Source organism: Pezoporus occidentalis, unplaced genomic scaffold (genome assembly GCF_034315485.1).
Source record: "Pezoporus occidentalis ecotype Australia unplaced genomic scaffold, CSIRO_AGI_Poc_V1 ctg148, whole genome shotgun sequence".
Taxonomy (NCBI): Eukaryota; Metazoa; Chordata; class Aves; order Psittaciformes; family Psittacidae; genus Pezoporus; species Pezoporus occidentalis.
In genome coordinates, this window is record NW_026913295.1 from 1,233,795 (window position 1) to 1,257,037 (window position 23,243).

The following is a 23,243-nucleotide window of genomic DNA, read 5'->3' on the forward strand; positions in this document are numbered from 1 at the left end:
AAACAGGAGAGACAAGCCCAGAGAGGAAATACACTGGAGCTGCAGAGAAAGAAAAGCAAAGAAATTACCTTTAGGTAAAGCAGAGAAATGACTGTGATGGCCTTACAGACATACACAAATGAATTTTAACCATATTCACATACAACTACGAGAAGAAAAAATATCCTTGGCTTTTCCACATTCTCTTTGCAGAATGCCACAAACATACCTCATTTCTCTAATTACAGTGTGAGAGGAGCTGTGCTCTGCCTTTCTGTGATGGCACCTCAGACATGTAGAGGTGAGATGGGTAAGAGCACTCATTTGTGGCGCTGCCTCCAAATGGAAGGAAGGAAAAAAAAACAGAAAGCTGTCTGAGGGCAAATCAGCTCATATAAAGCCAAGCCAGTTGAAGCACTTAAACACTTCTCAAGTTTGATGAGACCATCCATGGTCAATGTTCTAGAAATTGCCAAAGAAAGAAAGGGAGGAAAGAAACAACCAAAACCTATGGAAAAAGGAAACTCCTGAAAATGTGCAGAAAATGTGATGTCCAGGAATTCAAAATATATGAAAAACGTGAGTGAAGGCCTGGAAGTATGAGATTGACTCAAAAAAAGAGAAACTTCCTTTATCGACCAATACGTCAGTGATTTCATTCTGTCTCCACATGGATTCTGGCCCTTTGGAATCCACTAAGGACACATTTTGAATTCTTAAGCACATCCATGAGGCAGAAACATATTCTATTGTAGTTTTATTTTGGCTAAAAATACAAGTGTCAGTTTCCACATGAGCATCAATGAGAAGATAAGGGGTAGCAGTATCAGAGCCTCACCAGCCCAGTGACCTTCCTGGTGCAATATGGATGAGATGAATCAGACTGGATGGGACCAGAAACATTCTGATTTTATGAAACTGTGCAACCACATAGTCCACAGTTCCCACAGGGTGAAGCACCCAGTATCTCCACTCTCAAAAGCCTGGAGATGTGTTGGTTTCATTGCTTTCCCTGCGGACAGAGATGCTGCGGTTACAGAGCTCTGCTGAGCTTCTCCCTTGGCATGGAGGCACAAGTGTGACCCAGCACACTCGGCCTCCTGTCAAGCTACATTCCCCATGACTGGTTCTGCAACACTCATGAACTGACACCACATTCCAGAGGCAACTGCCTGTTAAATGTCTATCTGGTGCCTGCTTAAACCAGCTTGTTGTTCACGGGAAACTGCCATTTCGGCTTTGATTCCTTGGAGATGGAGATGTGAAGTCTTTCTACACCTGAAAATGTTCCCAGAATAACTGTGCCAATATCTACATGTGTCTCTTAGAATCACAGGAGGACACAGCCTGTGTGAGCTTGGGAACACCTATGAAATGAAATCAGTTCCCTCAATGGGTTAACCACTGCCAGCAAAAGGCCATGCAGACCCCTACACTGTGTACAGGGGTGGAAGAAGGAACAAAAAGATGCTTTTAATACTCTAAGTTGGCAAAAATGTTAAAGTCCAGAGCATGCTGCATTCTTTATCTAAATTGGCAAGGAACAACTTCAAAATACTTTTAATCAGCTGATCCTGCCACCTCACCAGCAGTCTCAGACCACTGTAAACCTCACATAAGCTGGTTTAGCTCCTGCTGGCAATTACCACAGCCAGGTTTGAGCATCCAACCATATCTCCGTTTGGGATATTCTCTGCTGTAATTACGTCTATTTGGAGTCACTTGGGCAAATCCAGTGGACCTTCTGTCATGCAGAGCAGAGGCCAAGTGCCAAAGTGCTAATTACTTAGCTCCTTTTCAGCATCCAGCTCCAAGCATCATTATCAAGCTTGTGCACACCAAGTGTATGCAAGTCTATCTATGGCCACATTATAGACTAAAAATGTCTACAATTACTGTGGCCATATGGAATTTTCCCAGTCCTTCTCAGGCTTCCTAGAAGGTGATTTTAAAGACACAAGAGCTTGAAAGCAGGGGAGCCATTGTCTGACATTTGCAATGAGATATTCTTCCAAAAAGCTTAAAAAAAGGACTTATTCTATAATATATACTCTGGAGAGCAAATCCCATCAGCAGTAAGCTGATGTAGAGGAGAGCTCTGGGTAACTCTCCACCAAGGAGAGCCTTGGTGGTGTGTAGGCTGTAAAGAAGAGGTTGGCAGCAAGAGCGGTGCCAACAGGCTGTGCATTTTGGCATGCATATTCTCAGCTTGTACTTTTGGATGCTGAGACATGGGGATCAACCATCCTCCTCACAGGTCCTCTGGGTTATGTGGACTGTTCTCAGGACCATGAGGAGTAAAGTCCAGGAGGCAGTGAGGGAGGGATGAATGTATAGGAGATGAGGAAATTAGAGCATGAGATCCAGCACAAGGTGCTTACAGCACTCAGGGTTTAGCTGAAGGCTTTAAGGCACCAATGCATAACTTACCTTGTGAGCAAACTTCCAGGATGTTGTGAGTACCTATCACACACCATAGAATCACAGGATGGCTTGGGCTGGAAGGGACCATAATCTTCACAGTACAAGTTGGTTGAATCAGGTCATTCCAGCTGTTGTATGATATATCAGGATGCATCTGCAGTAGCCAACATCCTTTCTGAGTCTAAAAGCCAAAAAGAGGGGGTGGGGGGGGAGTGGGTGAGCTGAGTTCCCGAGCAACAGAGAGAAGCAAATCGAGCAAGAACCATTGCATGGAGTAAATTGCATTCTATCAACCAAGGTGTCTGAAAAATGGAAAACGAGACCCCAGAGAGATGATTCAGACTCTCAGAGAGAGCATCCCATGCCCACCAAACCTGCTCTGTGATCACATTTAAAAAGACTCAGAAGTAGTCATTAAAGATGTGAGGAAGTCAGTCATGGATTCCAGAGCACACCCACGTCTGAAGCCAGAAGTGAGGTATGAGTTTCTACAAATGGGGAACTTGCCTACCTCAGCTCACCTTCCCTGTGCTTTCTATATAAGTGTATTGTGAAGGTGACACTTGATAATTTCCCCATGACTCACCATTTGTGTAAATCAACCAATACCACAGTCTGGACTCGACAACCTATGGTCTGTTGTGTCATGGTGCAAGGTGTGTTGTGTTGCACAGGGTCTTATACTGTCTGTGTGCAATTATAACACTCTTTGTCTGCTATAAGCCCATGGTGACACAACCCACACAGGGCTGGCATTTCTGACATGGATGTCCATGCCCCAGTCCAGCTGCTGGTAGATGGTGCCTTGGAGGAGGCATCTGGTCCAAGGCGGTGTGCTGTACACAGTCCCTTTCACCCCATGGGACAGCACTCTGACATTCCTAACTTCCCTTTCCTTTCCCACAGCTGACAAAGAGGCTGATGAGTACTACATGAGGAGGAGACACTTGCCAGACCTGGCAGCCCGGGGCACGCTCCCTATCAACGTCATCAAAATGTCTCAACAGACCAACCAGAGGGACAGGCCCCGCCGTCCCATCAGGGCCATGTCCCAGGACAGAGTGCTGTCCCCTGAGAGGATCATGCCCGAGGAGTTTAGCATGTCCTATGAACGGATCCTCTCAGATGAGCAGCTCCTGTCCGCGGAACGCCTCCACTCCCAAGACCCGCTGCTCTCCCCGGAGCGGTCGGGGTACCCTGAGCAGTCTATGTCACGGGCACTGTCACACACAGACGTCTTTGTATCAACACCCGTCTTGGATCGCTACAGGATGACAAAAATGCACTCCCATCCTAGTGCCTCAAATAACTTGTACAATACCTTAGGTATGAACCCGACCTCCGCCAAGCGCCAAGCATTTGCCTCCCGACGGCACAACACGGTAGAACAACTGCATTATATTCCAGGACACCACCATCACTACCGCACAGCGAGCAAAACAGAGGTGACTGTTTGATAGGACCTCGTGCATTGTAGATACTCATTAAGGACTGGGGTGGCACAGCACCCCAGACTGCAGTGGCCTTATAGGCCAAGATAACCTCTAATAACTCAGTGTCTGAAAAGACTTCTCTGACAGTCCCATCCACGTCGTTGTTTTTAAAGCCACCCCTTCATCGGTGATGACATAAGAAGAACCCAAGCAAGCAAGCAGATGGTAGTGAGAGATAATAGGGGAAATTTATTGATGTGCATCAGTTTCTGTCAAAGAAAGCCATAGCAGTCAATGGCTCCTTCTAAGGGCTCACCTGCATTATCTCATTGTCCTTATGAATTTAGGACTTTTCAGTTGCTACAGGTAGAAGCAGTCTCATGCAGCCCAAGACAGGGAGGAGGAAAAGCAGCACCCAGTTCTGGCAGGAAGGACTACTGCTCTTGGTCTGCATGCCAGCCCTCATGTCTGGCCTTTCTGTAGCAAGAAGGTAAGCTTCTGGCTGCTGGGGATCACCTCCAGACTGCTCACTATCAGTCAGAACCCGTACATCTGTTTTCCATCACCCTTGGAGTGAATTCAAGGGCAGACTTTCCTAGGGGACTGGCAGATCTAGGGACAAGAATAGCCTGGCTGAGAAATAAAGGTTTAGTTTATATTAAATATATTCATAAGATAAAAACATACTAGTGCCTACAAATCGCCTGCTCTCTCAGTGTAGGAAGTAGTGGGGTTGATGTGTTCAATAAGCACAAATATGCTGAAATGCTTGTTAGACCCTTTCCCCACTCATTCTAGTATCTTGGTGTCTCCAACATGTAAATAGGAAGGAGGAAGAGGGTTTCTCTTCCTTCAGCTTCTTGCCACTGCTGAACCTAAAGCACCAGAATTCGTCCAGCTTCGCACTGCTGACCTGTGCTGGGGGAAGTCCTGACTCCACTGAGACCCCTGCAAGGCCAAGGCTACCACACACTCACTGAGCCTGTTTATTTTCCTGAAAGCATCTTCCACTGGCCCAGTTCCCCCATTTCTGAACAAACGTTCTCTCAGTTACATCTAGAACTCCATATGTAGCAGATCTTTTTCTAGCCCTTAGCAGAAGCACAAAGCTGAGGGTGTCTCGCCTACAGAAAAAGAGGTCGGTTATTTTCCAGTATCTTCTCTCCATCTGCAAGAAAACCTTCCAAATTCCAAATCCACTCAGTACCAATCCTAACCATGAAGACAGTTACATTTCATGCATAGAAATTATATATCCAGCATAATTATAATAAGTGGGCATGTTGTATATCTGATTGATGCTAATTAGATACTGTATATTTGTAACATCTGTAAAACATAGACTCGTGGGTCCAGAATTTGTGAGGGTTTTATCTGTGGTTTTCAAGCCAGATTGGGCTTTGCTTTGGTTTCTGTTGGTTTCTTTTGGTTTGGGTTGGGTTTTTTTCCTTGTATTTGTGCTCCTATCAAATTCTGTAGAACTAACTCACACTAGAGCATACTTCTGTGGCCAGGAAAGGGTCTCAGAGGTCTTGAAGGCTACCCAGACCCAGTGCTGTAACTGTTAGTTCTGGACTCGCTGTCCTTGGTGTGCATTCAAAGCCCCACCACATGCACACACCCATGCTGCTAATCCCAATGAGAGGCATGCTTGTCCTCCAGCTGAAATGACAACTGACTGCAGGCTGTAAACACATTCCCATCCAGTATTTCTCTCTTCATGCCCTACATTCCCACACTGACCCTTTTCCTACATGGCTTTTTACTTCATTTAAATTAGGTCTGCCCTTCTCCCTCCCCTCAAATACCTCCCACCTCCTGGCCTTAATGATGTTCCCAGCTCAACACATCATTGCTGTAGCGTATAATGACTGTAGGTTGTTGTGAGCTTGAGTCTTCTGTGGAGGCTTATGATACAGCACCAGGTTTATCTGGTGCAGGGTAGGCAGGGAGAGCATGCCATCTTCCCCTGGTGGGATTTAGAGGTAGGAGGCCTCAGTGGGGTGGCCATGTGGCCTTTCCCATTCCCAGACTCTTCGTTCTTGGGCTTTCTTCTGCCTCGCCTGATGGAGACTGTTCAGAAAGGACTCCGGCTGTCACACGTCCTGGGGCTTTGTTTGGCGGAAACTGAGCTGGGAAGGAATGAATAAGAGTCTCCACGGTTCAGGTGGTCATTACCATGCAGCCTTGGGCAAAATCAATCTGGCAACCACCAGAATAGTCTATCGATCAGAGTGGCAGTGCATGGCACGGGAGGGATAAGAGAAAAAAGGCTCACAGCTCATCTCCTTCCCTTGATGGACACTTCCTCCCCTGACTACCTCCAAGCTCCTCAGTTCACTCGCTGGTTACTTCTTCACAGAAGGCAATCCCTGTGAAAGCATTGCACTTGCTGACCTTCCCACAGACCGGAGCTTGTGCCTCTTGAAGAGAAGAGAATCACACATGGCTCATGGGGAGGCAACCCCCGCTGAGGTTCTGGGGCTCTTCCATCCTCTCATGGCCCAAGCAAAGCCAGGATCTTCCGCCCTGCAAGCAGGGAGATGTGAACACTGTGGGAGAGGGGAGGCGATCCTAGAATCTCCAGGAGTTAAGATGGAAGAGTCGGAGGAGCAAAGGTGACCATGTGAGGCTGCGGGTAGGTGAACTCTCCTCTCTATCCATTTCCGTAGCTGTGTGTCTCAAGCTCTAGTCTTTGTTCAAATGTTCTGTTCATGAACATAAGAAACTGCTGGACCAGATGCCAATATGGACACGTTTCACTCAAGTAGCTCATGCTGTGCTGTGCTCCAGCCCATTTGACCTCAGAGCCTTCTCTTATTCTGACCAAGGCCCTCTTCTAACTTGTCCTACCTGGGCAGCAATCCTCCAAAGAAAACGTAGCCCGTTTCCTCATCTTTTCTATCAGCTCAACAGTTTCAAGCAGATGTGCCCCACGAGAACCATCAAAAAGACTTTCTAGGCCAAATCTCTTCAGGGACTCTGCCACCACCACAGAAAATTTTCAGCAAATTTCTTTGGGAAGGCACCATGATCACAATTTGTTCCTGTGCACCATGTCTTCCCATGGCTTGCTGTGTGTGCTGGAATGCGTTGATAGCTACAGCACTGACATTGCAGCACACTGAGGTGTTCTTATGTCATTTGTTACCTTATTCTGTGTTCTGAGAGTTTGTCACTGAAAGGACACTTGGTTCAGGACTGGGTGTCATGATCCACAGGCTGGTCCAAAGCACTTCGGTTCCCCATGGTCAACATGTGTGATAATGGTAACGCTTCCCTATTCTGCAGAGGCATTATGAGGGTTCATACCATAATGTTGATGAAGTGCTTTGAGACCCTCCCACAACAGATACTGTAGAGCAGCAAAGCATTTTTATTAACATTGTTTGTCACCATTATCCTGCCACATCACGTCTGATGTGTTGCAAGCCAGTGTCTGTCCAGAATGAGAGTGCTGGGGTAGGGGGATGCAGTTGCCCACATTTCCTATTGCTCTCCTTCTGGTCAGGGTCCCTCACAGGCAAGCAGCTCTGAGGGATGCTGTGACCTGCACTTGGACCTTTCTGTTTTCTTCTCCTCATGTCTGAGTCACCTTAATGTTCGGCACTCAGGAGAAAAGCAGGAAGCAGTCACTCTCCTCTGTACAGTAAAATATCATCTGCCTTGATTCACCTAATATACTCTGAAGAATTGATCTGTCTTTTTCTCCAACCCCCAGGTGGAAACACACATCTGTGGAGTGTCCAGTTCCCAGAGTGCATGTGCAGGGACTGGGGGAGGGTGATGTGGAAAACTTTATATCACTTCCTACAAACTGATAATGGTTTGCATTCCCCAAGCAGCAACACGTAAGAGTGAGCTGCACTGATTTTGTACAACTCTCCTTGATAGAGCTACACGTATGTATATGTATATACACACAAACACATGCATATACATACATACTGTAAATGCAGTCATTAAGCTCTGACTGACCCTGTACCAGTCTAAGCTTCCAAACTATGTTGAATCCTTCTTTGAAATGTGAAAAACTATTTGTAATGAACCACACAGAGCACCACATGGAATGGAAATTTTGTCATAAAAGTCTTCTAATGCCACTGAATTGTGTTTTAAGGAAAAAACAAAATATTTTTCAATGTTTTAATGTTCCTTTTATAAATGAGGATCTGTTACTTGGGGGTGGGGGGGTGTGTGGGTGGGAAGAAACAGGGACAGTTACCCGGGAGTAAGCCCTCCTTTCCTGGCCTAGATTTCATTTCTGTCTACTGTTCTGCTAGCCTGGCTAACTGCAAAGCTGGTCCCATGAGCCTGGGCTTCCCTCATGCATATTTCTGTTGAGAAGCATTCCCACCAGGAATCCGCAAGGCCTTGGCATCAAGCTTTTATAAGGGATGGGTAGTTCCCGGTAGCTGGGAAGATGTCTCCATCTTCTTCCACCACAATAAACTTAACTATCATGAGAGAGGGTGACTCCAATTGTATTTGAAATAAATGTTCGGATTTGCAATCAATTTGCCATTCTTCAGTTTATGTGATGGAGAAAAAGATCATCTTAGTTTTCTTTCAGATTTAGTGCTTATCCTGGAAGGAGGGACTCCGCTGAAATACACTTAACAAACACATTTCATGTGCAAGTGTGTTTCAGACGAGTGAAAAGCTGGTGGGGGAAATACGTGAGATGGGGGTTAAATATTTTGATAAACAGTGTTGTTAGCAATAAGCCTGTGTGGGGGCTGCTTCTTAGAGAACAGCCACTTCTGTGTTGTATGTCCCTAAGTGGATGGTCGAAGGTCTCGATCCCAGCCTCTCTTAGCTGGTTCAAGGTGCCCAAATCCAGCTGGGAAGACCAACCTACGCTTCACCCGCTGGCTGCCCGGGGCGAGGGGAGAGTTGGACAATCCCGTTCCAGCACGTCAGTGTACATCTGGAATAGGTCTCTGCTCCCAGCAACGCGCGAAGAGGCGTCCCGTGGCTCCAGCAGGAGGTCGCCATCCCCACCAGCTCCGCTGCAGGCGGACGTGCGTCGCTGCCCGTGTGCTCCGCGATGGCTCCTGACCTTCTGTCTGCAAACCCCTCCGACGTTTTTGTAGCAAGAATTTCTTGGCTCTGAGAAAGACACTTCTTACTGTAGGCTTTTTAGTTTGGGGGACAGTATTTCCTAAGAGGGGGTAAGTGGATATTTTTGTGCTTTAGCCCGGTTTATGGATTCCATGTTTATTATACCGTAGTACTGAAGAGGAAGTACATTTGTATCTGTAACTTTGCACAGACTCTTGGTTGACCATTAAACAAGCTTCAAGATGAGCAGTATTTGACTGTTTTTCTCTGTATTATTCTCGTTGTTATACTTACCTGTAAAAGCACATTCTGTATGTACTGTAAACAAAAATATTATCAGTTTAGTAAAATTTAGAGTCTTAAGGATTTTTCCACTTTTGTCAGTAACAAATATTTATGGATTAAAAAATAAAGGCAATTTCAACATATAAATTGTTTCTTTTGGTATCTATTGGGGGGGGTGGGGGAAAGGCCATTTTCTTGGCAACCTTCCCAATCTTTGTAACCAGCAATTGAAAGGTAGATATCTATATTTCTGTGTGTAGTTTAATTGCAGCTATTAAAATGAATGCTACAAGGCCTGGAAGAGTCATTATTTTTACATAATTCTTTACTGCATTTCATCATCATTCCAGAAAATAGCAGGGGAAGAAACGAGATGTTCCTATTTGCTGTTGAATTTTATCATGCAAGCCCATAAGGTTTTATTTCCATGTTGTTCTTCTTTAATTTTCCATTTAGAAGCCACAATCCATTCTCTATCTAGAACACCTTGTATTTAAATGCAGAGCTTGTGAAATGTCCCATAACGCTGGAGACTTCTGTGGGTGCTTTGCTTTTGCTGCTGGCAATGCTGCACATGCAGGAATTTCCCTGTCATTCTTCCAAGATGTGGGAAGTGCCAAGGAGGCCGGGGTGTTTTCCTCACTAAACAGCTCCCACTACTACCACTGCAGTTTCATTTCTACAAGCTCCGAGTCCGGATTTATTATTACTATGTCTTGATGGGAAACATGGCAGGGTTTTTCCCTATTTTATACTTCCATTTTCATATCACTTTGCCTTCAGCATTATGCAGATTTTCCTGCATTAAAAATGTGATGTTTTGGAATGGAGAAAGGTTGCTGGGAATAAAAATCGTTGAGGCATCAGAACCCTTTCATACCACAGCACTGGGAGCAGATGAAGGAGGGCAGGCACTGTGGTGGTGCTTCCCTCCCACTGCGGAGCTGCTGGATGCCCATCCATGTGCTGCAGGGCTTTGGGAGAAGCTCTCCTCATCCAGTCGTGCCACATCACACCACATCACACCACATCTGCCCCTGTCCCTTCTCTGCTAGTTTGCAGCTCTGGTGCTGAGTTTCAGAGTTCTACTGAGATAACATCACAGGGCTAATGCCCCACAGGTCCTTCCCCACTGCTACTTTGATGTGATGCAGAGGTTATCACATCACCACCACTCACCCATCAATCCCAAGCACTCATTCGCACTCTTTCCTTAGGCATAGCTTTCTCCTGCTTTGCTGTTCAGCTTAAACAGATTAAACAAGCTTTGAGGAGTAAAAGCCACTGCCACCAAGAGAAGGTCCTTTTGTAGCCAGGTTAGTGCTTGAGGTCTCCTATCTCCCTAAGATCAGAGCTCAGAGTCAGCAAGACGTCATCAGCATTTCCTAAGAAACACATGAACCCAGAAGAGTGAATTAAAATGCATTTTTAAGTGAGAAGTTTCATTTTTCCTGGCAGTTCTATTTGTAACTTCCCAATCCTTTGTAGCACCAATAAGTGGGGAGGGAGCGATGGGGAATTACGGTTCAGAGTGCAGAGCTGTTCTGTCAGACCTGCCTGGTGGACAGGGGCAGACTGAGCAGGTTGTGAGACCCAGCAGATACCTTCCCTGAGGACGCAGAGGCAGCAGAGCACACAAAGGGCAAGACCAGCTGTAGCAGGGGTCTGTCAAATATCTGACTTATATCTGGAAGGACTTGGGGTGGTCATGATGGGTGTGGAGTTACCTGAGGAGCAATAGAGCTGGATTGTGTCAGCCGTTTCTTATCCTTAATGGAGACAGCTTGCCCACAGGTGGCTCCTACAGCAGGGTCCTGGTATCACCTCCTCACACCAGAGCAAAACCAGAGCTGAAGGGAAGCAAAAGAAAGCAGAAATCCCTCCAGTTGGGAAGGCAAAGATCCTCACACATGAAAAAGAGACAGGATGGTGTCACTGAAAGGCAAAATCCGGAAACACTGCTGGTTTCTGGAGCACCAAAGGTGCTGCTGAAATGTGAAGGACAGGAGTCCAGATAGGAGGGGTGGCCACTCCATTGGTGACATCTTCCCAGCAGCTCTCCTGCTGTTCCTGAGCTCCAGCATGACATTTGGGAATGTTTTCCTAAACCGAAGGATTAGCATTGCTCCCAATTGACTTGGAAAGATGTTGAAAAATGATGGAGCATTAAAGGGCTGCTGGATAATTAACACTTGCCAGCATGGGTTGAGAAAGGCAGAACTTATCCAAAACCCTGGAATTCATTCTCTCGTGTTCTTACAATCTGGACTGGCAAGGGTGATGTGTAGATGCAATACATTTAGCCTTTCCTACAGTACTGGATCATGTGCCACTTGATAATCTGATTTCTATCAATCACTGCACATCCTGGTGCAGTGATTGATAGCACATCCTGGAGAAAAGTGATGTTGGGGGGTGCTGATGTTAAAGAGTGGAATTGGCAGCCCTCAGAGAGTTGGTTTCAGTGGGGTTTACCCTTCAAAGAGCTGTTGCAAGTGGCATTTGGCAGAACTTAGCACAAGACCACGCACTTTTCAACACTGAGCTCAGTGATCCAGAAATAAAGATGAAATTGCTGCTGCTAAAAGTTTCAGGAGACACGGAAGGTTTGGGATGCAAAGAGCAACAAAAAAGGAAGCTCTGAGTCAAGGGTGGGCTGGCTCCTTTGAACAGCAAGTGCCACAGTGCCGCCTATGAAGACCTGCAGGAACTGGAGCAGGGCTCCTGGGATTCATACAGACGCCTTAGTGGAGTCGTCCAGCTCAAAACTTAGTTGGAGAAATGTTTTTACAAAGCTCAACATTTTAGGTCATAGTGAGAGGCTGTGATGTGACTCGGTCACCAGCTATAAGCAATTTTAGGGGGTGAAAAGCGTAGGGTATTAAAAACCTCTTTAATCCAGCATCAGAAGAACCAGCTGATGACAGACAGACTGTCATTGGAGCAAACTACCAAGGACAGACCAGATGGGCAGTGTTTCTTGCTGTAATAAATGCTGTGTGGCTGCTAATGCTAATTCCTACTGCCACAGTAATCCTCTGAACAGGTTACCACCTTTCTCTCAGTTATTCTTGTAGATAAAACCTACAGCTCAGTGAGCTGTCAGGAGTTGAAGCTCACTTTAAACCCGGAACTGTTTTCTGCCCAAGAAGGAGGGATCTGTTTCCACAGGGTGTTTCCTCCCAGGCAGTAACACACTCAAAGGCTTTTAAGAACTAATGGAGCTTTGCAAGAGCCTTCAGGAGCATTACCATTCCCTGCAGAGCCAAGAGGACATCAGAAGGAGACACCTTTGGAAGTGACTCACTCCAGGCACAGAGTGAGTCAGGAGCAGCCTGGGAATACGATGCAGTCCCCCATCAACCTCCTTGTTGAAATGCCAGGGAGCAGCTTTTCTTGTCTGCCTCGAGCTTTGGGAATCACTTTCTGTGTGTGTTAATTCGACCTCTGGCTGCCAGCAAAGAGGCAGCGCGCTTCAGCTGTGCCACAGCCACACAGGGCTGCTGTGGGACAAGGAGGTCTAGTGCAGGGCAGGGGACAAGTCCTGTGGGTGATGTGCAGCACGTGCCCATTTCACCATCCAAACAGGGCCAGGAAGCTTTTTCCCTCATCTTACTGTCTCTTCTTGCTCGACACAAGACTGCATCAACTCAGAAACCAGCTCAGGGCTGACTTCATGGTCTTTCAGAAGTTATAGTGCCAAAGTGTACTCAGAGCTCCTCAGGAGCTGATGTGCTCAGGGAACTCATGGGGTTATATGCTGGACTGAAGTCCCTGGGTTACACGCTGGACTGAAGTCCCTGCAGCTATCAAAACTCTGTTTAACTTCAGCAAAGCTCAGGAGCTATTTCAGTCCTTTCAGGACAGGAGTCATCTCTCCCTGCTTCAATGAGATATCTCTGTGCAAGCTGCAGTAGCTGTCTAACCCTTGCCCATCTCCTGTGTAGTGACAGCAGCAGGAGACTGAAGGAGCCTGGGAGAAGACCTGTTGTGAGAACAGCATAGATCTATTTGTATGGCCTTTGGTCATTACTGCACCTGACACCATGGGCAGTGATCAAGCACAGGGTAGCACTTGGCTCAACCAGACCTTTGGGATCTGTAGATCCAGCTCTGTGCTGGGAAGTCAGGAGGGTCTGTGCTTCTTGCAGGATCTGTGCTTCAGGCTGATCTGCAGACCTATCCAGCACCGTTCCATTTGGAGGGTCCTCCAAGGACAGTGAAATACTACACAGAGGTTTCTGTTCCAAGCTGTAGTGGGAAATGGAAGAGGGAGAACTGGGCCATGTTTTCAGGGCAGCAAGCACTGGATCTGCCCACACTAGCACCGAAAAGCATTTGAAAGCTTCTTTGAACCTCGCAACCAGCTTGCTATTCCTGTGCTCCTGTGGTCATGTGCACTGAGCATACCTGTATCACAGACTCAGCCGGATGGTCTCCTTTGACTGACCAAGTCCAACATCCAGGTTTTTCCACCTTGTTATTGCCCTTTAACAGGAAAAGGACTCCTCTGGTCCATGCAGGTTTCCAGGTCAGCAGGAGGTGTGCTGCTTGCTGAGCAACGTGACTCAGACACTTCCACAAAACACACAGGGCTGGCACTCACTGGCAAATCTTCCACCAGGGAAGTGGAGGAGCAGCCCCAATAAAGAGACAGCCATGGAATCATAGCATTGCTTAGGTTGGAAAAGCCCTTTAAGCTCACCCAGTCCAACTGTTCCCAAGGCCACCCCTAACCCATGGCACTGAGGCCTCGTCCCCACGCTGTGTGAACACTTGCAGTGACGGTGACTGCAGCCCTGCCCTGGGCAGCCTGTTCTGGTGCTGAACTGTCCCTCTCACCCCAGTGAGTGCACGGCCATGCCCGTTGGTCAGAGGCACATCCCCTAACCTGCTGCTGCTGATGCTGACCTTCTCGAGCTAACACGGCGGGTGCTTGTGCCTTCCGAGTAGTGCTCTCTCGGATGGTCCTTGCTGCCTCTGAAGCCCTTGGAAAGAAAACCTTTGTTACCCCCTACCTTATGCATCAGATCAAGCCCAAGTCCTGTGCCGCTTCCTTTCCTCAACAGCCTAAACGGTGCTCCCTGGTGGAGCAAATGCCATCCATTACTGTCCCTGCTTGCCTGCTGTTCACAGCAGATGAGGGACAAATTCCCAGAGGATGCCTTTTTCACTCTGCATTTCGCACCCGCCTCTGGAAAAGGAATGACTCATTTCCACCAAGTCTTTTCTGTGGCATCTATCACCAGCATAGGTGAGGCTGTATAAAGCTAACTTTATCTCTAGACACCCAGATGAAGTGCCAGCATTATCCTCACCACACACACGAAGAGCTGAGGCTTGGGAAGGAGAGAGTGAATGTGTTGGTGCATTCTGAGGACTGGTTTATAAAAGGAACAGCTTTTTAGGACGTCACACAGCACTTCTGGGGATTAAAGGAAAAGCCTCAGCTCCAGCTATGAATTTGGAGCCCATAACCCCATCCAGCATCAGCCAGTAGCTCTTCCCTGCTCCATGCCCAAAGCTGCTTCTGAATTTGAAGGAGGGTTCTACAGGCAGCAGTGTCCCTTGAGCACCCAGCTCTGGAATGGCCCTAGAGAAGGTCTGCTTTGAGATAGGGCCACAGGCAAAGCTATCTGCAATCATTTAATGGATCCTCAGGCTGCAAAACTGCTTCTCTGATGGTGTTTCCTAATTGGTTTAGAGCTATGGGGAATCACTTCATTCTTTTTAATGAACACTCTGTAAAATACAATCCCAGCTTCATCTTCCAATCCTCCCCTACTTTTCTCACATCAGCTCACAGCTTAGACACCCATCAGCTCCCATTACCTTTGCCCAATTCAGCCCAGTTCCTCTCCAGTCCTTTTCTGATTCCTTGCAAGCCAACATGCCATGCATGCAAAGCAGACCTCTTCCCCCTCCTGTGCTGGGTAAGGCTCAACGGTGGTTCTGTGAAAGCAGAGGATACATAGGAAACCTCCACTCATTTCTGGCTCCCTTGATCAGTCCAACCTGGTGGGGCAGACCTCCTGTCCTGTCCCCATTGCCTCCCACCCCCAAAGTTCATGGGCCTGACCTTTATCAAACAGCTTTTGGCCAAATTTTGCCCAGGTTTTGTTTCAGTTTGATGCAGAATCTTTCCTGGAAAATGTCAAGTTTGGGAAAACGATAACCAGCTGGAAGGAGTGTCTCCATGCAGGGCGTACTGAACAGGCAGGACCAGGCACCCCTCACCAGCCCCTGCTCACCTCACCTCTCAGCACACACGCATTTACACAAGCACACTGCACAGATAAAGCAAACACAGAAAGGAGCTGTTGTAGCTTTAAATTCTGGGATATCTCTGCTATAAAACATAATACAGTTGGTAGGAAAAACCTCACACTACATCTACCCAGCAGCCATCCTACCAAGAGGCCAGCTCTTGTTCCAATTACTGTGCCATCAATTACGGCATCTTCCGCAAGGAGCCTTCTTGTTGTACCAGTCACCCTTGATTTGTGGCTGCTCTGCTCCATCTCCTTTGAGGCCCATTATAAATATTGACTAATTGAGGATTCTTTGGATCCCTGACTGTAATGGTAAGAACCTCAGGACTGGTGCTAACCTGTTGTGCTGTTCTCAGGTCTGACTTTCGGTTACAGTTGAAGGCAAATTCATTCCTGGCTTCTCACTCTATGTAGTACAACCAAGCACTTAAGTAAAAGCGAAATGTGACTCTCACAGGTTTATAAATGGCCTTTTTTTGTGTGTAGAGGGAGATAGAAAGTAGTCCAAGCAGCAGGTTAACTAAACCAACTAGGTTGGCAATGTAGCTCCTTGTCTGTGAATAAGGAAGCATGAAGCTTTACATCCCATATTTATGATATGGGACAGGGTAGCAGGTTGACACAGAACAACTTATTTACAAGGTCTCTTAATGTTTGGGACCAACAAATACCATTTTTACTGGAATGGAGCTGTCCTTTGGACCAGGCGAAGATCAGAGTGGGAATGCCACTGAGACACACCTACTGTTCACTTCTGAGCACTTTTCTGACTGTTTGAACGGCTGAACCCCCTGCTCAGCTCAACCTCACCCTCATCAGGGGGCTGTGCCTAGGGGGTTAATGGGAAGATATCATTCTGGACATGCAGAATGGCCAACAAAAGCTCCACAAATACATATTCACAATTGTCCAGGGACCTGGAGGTAGTGGCTCTGCAGGGGTTCGTCCGAATGCTGGTGCCTTTGGACAGACAGGACTGCAGAGACTGTGAACATGTTGAAGCCCTGCTGCAGAGCTACCCCAGGGATCTGCCCCCAGCTCTGCCCATTCAACCTGAAGCAGGCACAGCTTTCCTGTCTTCCTATCCTATCATCTCCTATCTGCAGCCAGGGCAGGCAGCGGGGCCATAAACCCCTTGCCCACATGGTGGGCTACCGCATGGCACAGGCTGTTTGCTGGTTATCCTAGAACCCCAGCCTGGTTTGGGTTGAAAGGGACCTTAAAGCTCCTCCAGCTCCAACCCCTGCCACGGGCAGGGACACCTTCCACTAGAGCAGCTTGCTCCAAGCCCCTGTGTCCAACCTGCCCTTGAACACTGCCAGGGATGGGGCAGCCACAGCTTCTCTGGGCACCCTGTGCCAGCGCCTCAGCACCCTCACAGGGAAGAGCTTCTGCCTTAGAGCTCATCTCAGTCTCCCCTCTGGCAGGTTAAAGCCATTCCCCTTGGCCTGTCCCTGCAGGCCCTTGGCCAAAGCCCCTCTCCATGTATCTTGTAGGTCCCCTGTAGGTACTGGAACACTGCTGTAAGGTCTCTGAGCATTCTGTATGCAAGTGGTGAGTCCGGAGTAATTGCTATGAGTGATGGCAGGAGAGCGTGTTAGTGCTCATTAGAGACAAATTGAGCTGCCTGCTGTGAGCAAAATAAAGAGGCATTTACCCAGTCTTCCTTAGCGGCTGTGTTTACACAGAAACATCCCCCTGTCTATGGGATCGAAGAGCTGCTTTTACCGGGGTCTCCAAGGACCGGGTGGGTAAATGTGGGCACGCTGAACAGGGATGGTGTGTGGTCTACCTCTGCCCACGGTACAGGGAGCTTGGCCTGGGGACATGGCTTTAAATACAATCAGCCAACCATGGTGGGAAAGCTTTGCCACCAGGGAATCCGGCAGCTGGCTTGGACTTTGGTTTAATCTCCTCCACTTACTCGGGCCCCTCAGGCTGTGTATGTGCTGGAATCAGTTTACTGCAGAGGTCACCCATCAGCTCTGCCCCTCCAGTCTGGGCTGCTTCCAAAAGGCACAGCCAGCTCGGTGGCACCTTTGTTTGTAAGTGAGTTGTCAGGAAACCAGCACATCTTTGCTTTGGGTAGAGAGGGAGAGCAACCAACGTGTCCTAGGACCTGGGTGAGTTCAGCTGCACATCACTGGTGGTTTCCTGTCTCTGCTCCCAGGGCACGCTGCTCCAAGGCAGAGGCTGGACACAACTGAGGGGGTCTTGATTTGCTGTTTTCTGCTCCTGCCCCTCAGCAAACAGACTGTGCAATCAGTCCCATCCCCACGGCCAGAGAGCCCGGGATTACCCTTGATCCTCCCGTGAGTTTGCTGCTGGGCGATACGCGGATTGACTCCACAACTCGTTCAAGCTGTAAAGTAGGTATGCTTTTTAGTCAGCGCTGAGACGCACGGGGATAGTTCCTCAAAGCCTCAGTGTTGTTTCCCTCTACATTTGTTCTCTAAAGTTATATATATTCATAAGGTTGCACAACACGCCTATACATATTCATGTCCTATCCCCACTTCATATTATAATGAGCTAGAAGGTCCTCTGCGCCTGCGCAGTGCCCCCTCTGGTCATGGGCAGGGGTCTCAAGATGAAGTAACTGAGTCTTCCTCCTGTGGGTAGGGTCTTCAAGATGAAGTAAATGAGTCTTCCTCTTCTTGAACCTTTCACCTTTCAGTCTTCACGTAGGGCCTTGAGGTTTGGTCAGTGTCCCAGCCCTAAACCATCTGCTTCTCCCCCTTCAGGGGTCTGCTTTTCCTTATCAATAGCTGCTTATCAGTAGAATCAGGCATCTGCTTTTCCTTGTCAATAGAACCAGGTGTCTGCTTCTCCTTATCAATGGTTCATGCCTTTGTTCTGCTTAGTAGGCATGATAGGTACAGACAAGACTTTTGTTTAAGCAAGCGAATTCCTCTAACCCCCCTGTACAACCCCCCTGTACAACCCCCTTGTACATTGGTTAACCCTGTATCACTGGGGATTCAAACCCAACCCGCTGAAGCATCCTTCTCCTGCATCTTCTCTCACAGCAGCAGAAAACGGGTTTTTAAGTGAGACAGTAAGAGACATTTTCCTGTCAATCATGAGGCACTGCATACTGAAAGTGAGGGAGGAGGCCAAGTGTTCCAGGCATCTGCTGCCTGCAGATCTGGCTATAGAGGCAGAGAGCTCACTGGATGGACAGCTTGTTCAGGAGCCCTGCAGGGTGCTGGTCACATATGGCCTGGCTTTCTCCCCAGAGAGCTCATTCACTACAACCATTTGTCACTGGAAAAGTATGTGCACTCAAGGATGCTCCTCTCTCCATAAGGCACAGCTTTGTGCTGGCTCCAGCACAAAGAACTCCTAGGCTCTTCCATGCCTTTGCCAGGAACACATTCCTTCAGAATATGAAAGTCCACTCATATTTACTCATTGCATGCATGCATGAGTCTCAGGACTGTAGGGTTTGGGTATTCCCTGGAGCCTGCAACATGCTGGTGGGACATGGCATCACTGGTGCGACCTTAAGGAGTAGCATTCACTCATCCTGCAGGATGTGTTAGACCTGCTGCTGCCCTTACTGCCCCAGCTGTGAGCACCAGGGGTGCTCATCCATGAAGTTCACCCATCCCTGTTATGGTCTGGAAATATTTTTCTCCAGGGTAGCCTGGTAGCGGGTAATTGGACAGATCAAAGAGCTCAAGAAATGGATTTAGTCAAGTGTTGGATTATGTGTTTAATCTGCCTTCCACAGCACGTCTTTTCCCCAAGGTAAATTCACACTAGCACCTGATGGAGAGCCCATTTGTCACTGTCCGGGCTCTGGAGCATTGGAATTCAAAGGCTTTCTATGTAACACAAGACAATTTCTCATTGTCTCTCAGAAGCCGGCAGTCACCTTCTTGGTTTGTACTTAACAAAAGCACTACACACCCACAACACATAGCCACCACTTCCAAATGTGTCCCTCCAGCTTGAACAGCCTGCCATGTCCTCCAGAACATGATGGCTGCATCTTCCCATTAGCCAGTGGGGTCTGGATAACTGAATCTCAAGAGTAGGCATTGCCCTCACAGAATGGCTCTGTTGACCAGGGTAGCCCTAACCCAAGCAACAAAGGGTTTCAGCATGGAGATGCAGGGGATCCCCAGGCAGATGTGATGGTTGTGGGAATGGTCATATCACCCTGTGGAAGCTCAGGCTGTCAGTGAACTTGCACTAACACAAGCAGGATGTGTTCCTAACCACAGGCACATCTGGGCACAGCTGGATCATGCTCAGCTGAGGTCCTCCACAACTTAAGTGGTTGAAGCCAGGGTTTTTTGTCCTGGCTGGTTTGTTCCAAGCTGTGAATCAGACTTCCAGGAGCAACCCAAAGGACAACTGTTACAAAGTTCTTTAAGGAAATTAGCTCATCGTCCCATGAGGAAAGCCCTAGAGGGAAATGAGTTCTTTGAGGGAGATGACTTCACAGCATGTACACAGTCCTGGCAGCACAGAAAGCTGAATGAGTTCTAGACACAATTCCTTCCCTTTCTCTCAATATGTCTATGGAGCACTCGGTCTTCCCTAATTCCTGCCAAGGAAACTTACTAAAAGATTTGCTGATCAGGCATGGAAAAATAATCAAGGATTAGCATGGCTTTGAGGCTGGGTCCACGGGGAATGTTTGGAGGAACCCCTGCTACTTGTCACATTGTGATCTGCTCACCATAAGCCCACGGATGGGTGAATGAGCATAGGTGATGAGTGATGGCCAGAGTAGGCAGGAAACTCTCTTGATGTGTCTCAACAGCAGTCCCAACCTATTCTTTAGACACAGGTTTAACCTTGAACCAGACAATCCATTGTGTGCACATGGACACTGAGGGGGAAGAGATAGCCCCTGATGAAGCACTGCTCTCTCATCCCTTGTCACTGCTAATAGACCTTTTTTATTGTTATCTCCATCAGCTCATACCAATTACCCTATTCTGCCCACTGGCACTGCTGCCAGAGGCAGAGGTCACCTGGAGCTGAGTACATCCCAGCTGGCAATCAAATGTCTCATTAATTTGCAGGGGTGCTTCTGCTTCCTTTCCCCCACACCATCATCTGTGCAGCGAGCAGACCCTGCTCCAGAAATTCTCAGTCACATGCCCCAGGTCCCTCTTTACCTTGTCCCACCAACCTGGCCTGGGAAGACACCAGATGCTGTCGCTGACTCATCCCAGATGTTCCTAAACCAAACAAGCTGGGGGCAAATGACCTAGAGCCAACAGACAAGGAAGCTGGTGTGGCAGACATAGAAAGGGAAGAATCAAAGGCCCGTGGGCAGGCAAAGCAAGCAAGCTTTCTGAACACAAAGTGGTGCTGGCCTCACTGTGGTCTCGCAGTAAAGCCAGGGTTCTTCTAATTAGTCTTGGAAGCACCTTCCCTGAGGAGCAGATTCACTCTTTGTGAAGCACAGAGCACTGGGTCTGACACGAGGTCCAGATGGTTTGATCTCTGGAAATAGCCCTGCGATGGTTTACCTGCAAGGGTGGGGAGCAGAAACAAAGACAATCACTCTACTCTCCTTATGGCACAAGAACATCTCCACTCTGCACCTGGGACTACAGCTGGGCTCTTAACTAAACACAGTGTACTTGAAAGCAGCCCTGGAAGCAGGGCTCAGCACTCCAGTATCCCTATCAAACCCCAAGCTGTTCCCAGGGAGCTGCTGTGCTCAACATCCTTTTCCAGCTCTGCTGGGTAGATGTGTTGCCAGCACTGCTCAGATCCCCTTCCACTGTGAAAGCATTACCAGGACCATCAGCCCTCATGGACTCCTCCCTCCTAGTATCTGTCAAGTTGCCATCCACACCCACTCTGCATTCCCCGAAGTGAGATTTTATTAGCATATTATGCATTATTAAATGAAACGCCTCCCATGAACTAAGTCTATTATATCTGTGCAATTACCTTTGCCAGCCCAACCTGTAATTGCATCATTTGTTTGCTTGACAAGACCCATGTCCTACGAAGCCTTGAAGTCAGGCAATAATTACATTGCTGTCATTTACTTCAAGTTTAGTGGGATTCCATATGACCTTTCATTCATGCTCCCTTCCTAAGCACTTCATCCAGTTTGGTCATCCTAGGTGGCCTTTTATCATATTCACACACTTTGGAGCCTTTGGAAATTCCCTTGTGTTCAAAGGCAGCTCAGTGTTGGTAGAGTAATGCCCCCAGTCCTGCCCTGGGAGAGCTACGGGCAAGCCAGCCGAGTGCGCTGAGCCCAGTAGACGTTAATAACTTGTCTAGCTACAGGTGCTGGGGGTCATTCCCCTGCTTTACTGAGCACAGATGAATGCCTCACAACATGAAAAACCTGCATCTGGTGCCCACCTCTGCAAAGCAGGGGCCTGACCAGAGCACAAGTCATGGCCAAGTAGGCTTCCTCCACAAGAAACAGGGAGAGGTGGAGGGGAATCCTTTGTGTGTCTCCATCACCCCTTGACGCAGGGCCAGCAGGCACCTCCACACCTGATCCCAGGAATTATTCCCAGTGCCATCGGATGAAGAGAAGAACAAACCACCCCCGGAGTTCGTGTCTGCACAGTCCAGAGACAGAGCCCATGTTACACACTGAGCAGGAGCACGAGGCTACAGAGTCCAATCTAACCACAACTGGGCTTCAGCTTCCTGACTTCCGCCCTTCCTGGTTCCTGCTGGAAGTTTTCCCCGCTCTTTGATGTGGGACCTGACCCTCTGGGAAGGAACGCCACGACTGCTATGGGCTTTCTCCCAAAGTCTGCAGCTTTCCTTAGGGATTTCCCACATCTCACAGTCCTGGTTTCTGAAGAATTCTTTTCTCTCCTTTTCGTTTGCTCTCTATTCAGCGTTATTCCCAGTTGCTAACACCATCCATCCTCCAGGCTTTTAGGCACAACTGCCTCTCTGCTTGTGGCTTTTTGTTTCCAAATACCTTTCTTTAAAGGATTTTTAGGTTTTGCTCATTTTCTTTTCCCCCTCTACAATTTTCTCATTATCATTAATTTGGAGAACTTGGTCCTTTTGAAGAACAGATAATTGATTTCCAGGGCTGCCATCTTTCCCCCCTGTAATCAGATCCACATCCCTGCTCCCTTGTGCCCTTATGTGGTGCCTTTTGTGCTGCAGAATTGAGGGCTGGATCTCATGAGGCTTTCAGCTTTCTGCCTGCAGGCTCCAGCACGTCCCCTGGGCAGCGTGTGCCGAGGCAGCCCCTCTCCTCTCCCTGCACTCTATGCAGCCAGCAGTGTGATGCGCAGATTAGGGGCATGGGTGGCACGAGAGGTGCTGGAGTCTCCACACTTTGGCAGCAAAGGGAAGAAACCTGCCAATAATAAGCTTAATTTGTGGTGGGGAGCTGACAGATGGCAAGCTCTCAGCCTGGTCCAAGCAGGAGTTGAACCTCTTAATGGATTCAAAGCAGCCGTACTTCACTTATCGCAAACCCATGTAATGTCACAGGGTCGTTAAAGAGGGGTCAGCTCAGCCTCCTAGTGCTGGGTGATGTTCTTGATGGGATGGATGATAGTGGTACACTGGAGGAGTGGAAGAGCAGGATGCTCTAATGCACACAGGTTGGTCAGGATGGGTCCCCAGCAGCATTGTCTGGGACAAGACGGGATGGGATGGGGTGGGATGGGGTCGGATTTCATGTGAACCCTATCCAGGGCATCTCTGCTGGTGCAGGACTCCCCCTCTTCGGTGCTCAGGACACGGTGGTGTGTGCAGTGCTGTAAAGCAGACATGGCCTGTGTGATGCATCACTGATTTCCCAGCAGAGGGGTGGCAG

At 48.2% G+C, this 23,243-nt stretch overlaps 1 protein-coding gene across 4 annotated transcripts in view; it reads left to right on the top strand.

Moving 5' to 3' along the window:
* The window catches only part of SHISA6 (shisa family member 6), a 542,762-nt gene that overhangs the window by 219,745 nt on the left and 299,774 nt on the right, over nucleotides 1-23,243 (top strand). For 3 of the 4 annotated variants that reach the window (XM_062610582.1, XM_062610583.1, XM_062610584.1), the window contains one exon: nucleotides 3,310-9,332. In XM_062610582.1, coding sequence (XP_062466566.1) covers nucleotides 3,310-3,860 — 551 coding nt within the window. In that variant the 3' untranslated portion in view covers nucleotides 3,861-9,332. Of the gene's footprint in view, nucleotides 1-3,309; nucleotides 9,333-23,243 lie in introns of those variants that run through there. The other variant, XR_009963172.1, reaches the window with a different exon arrangement.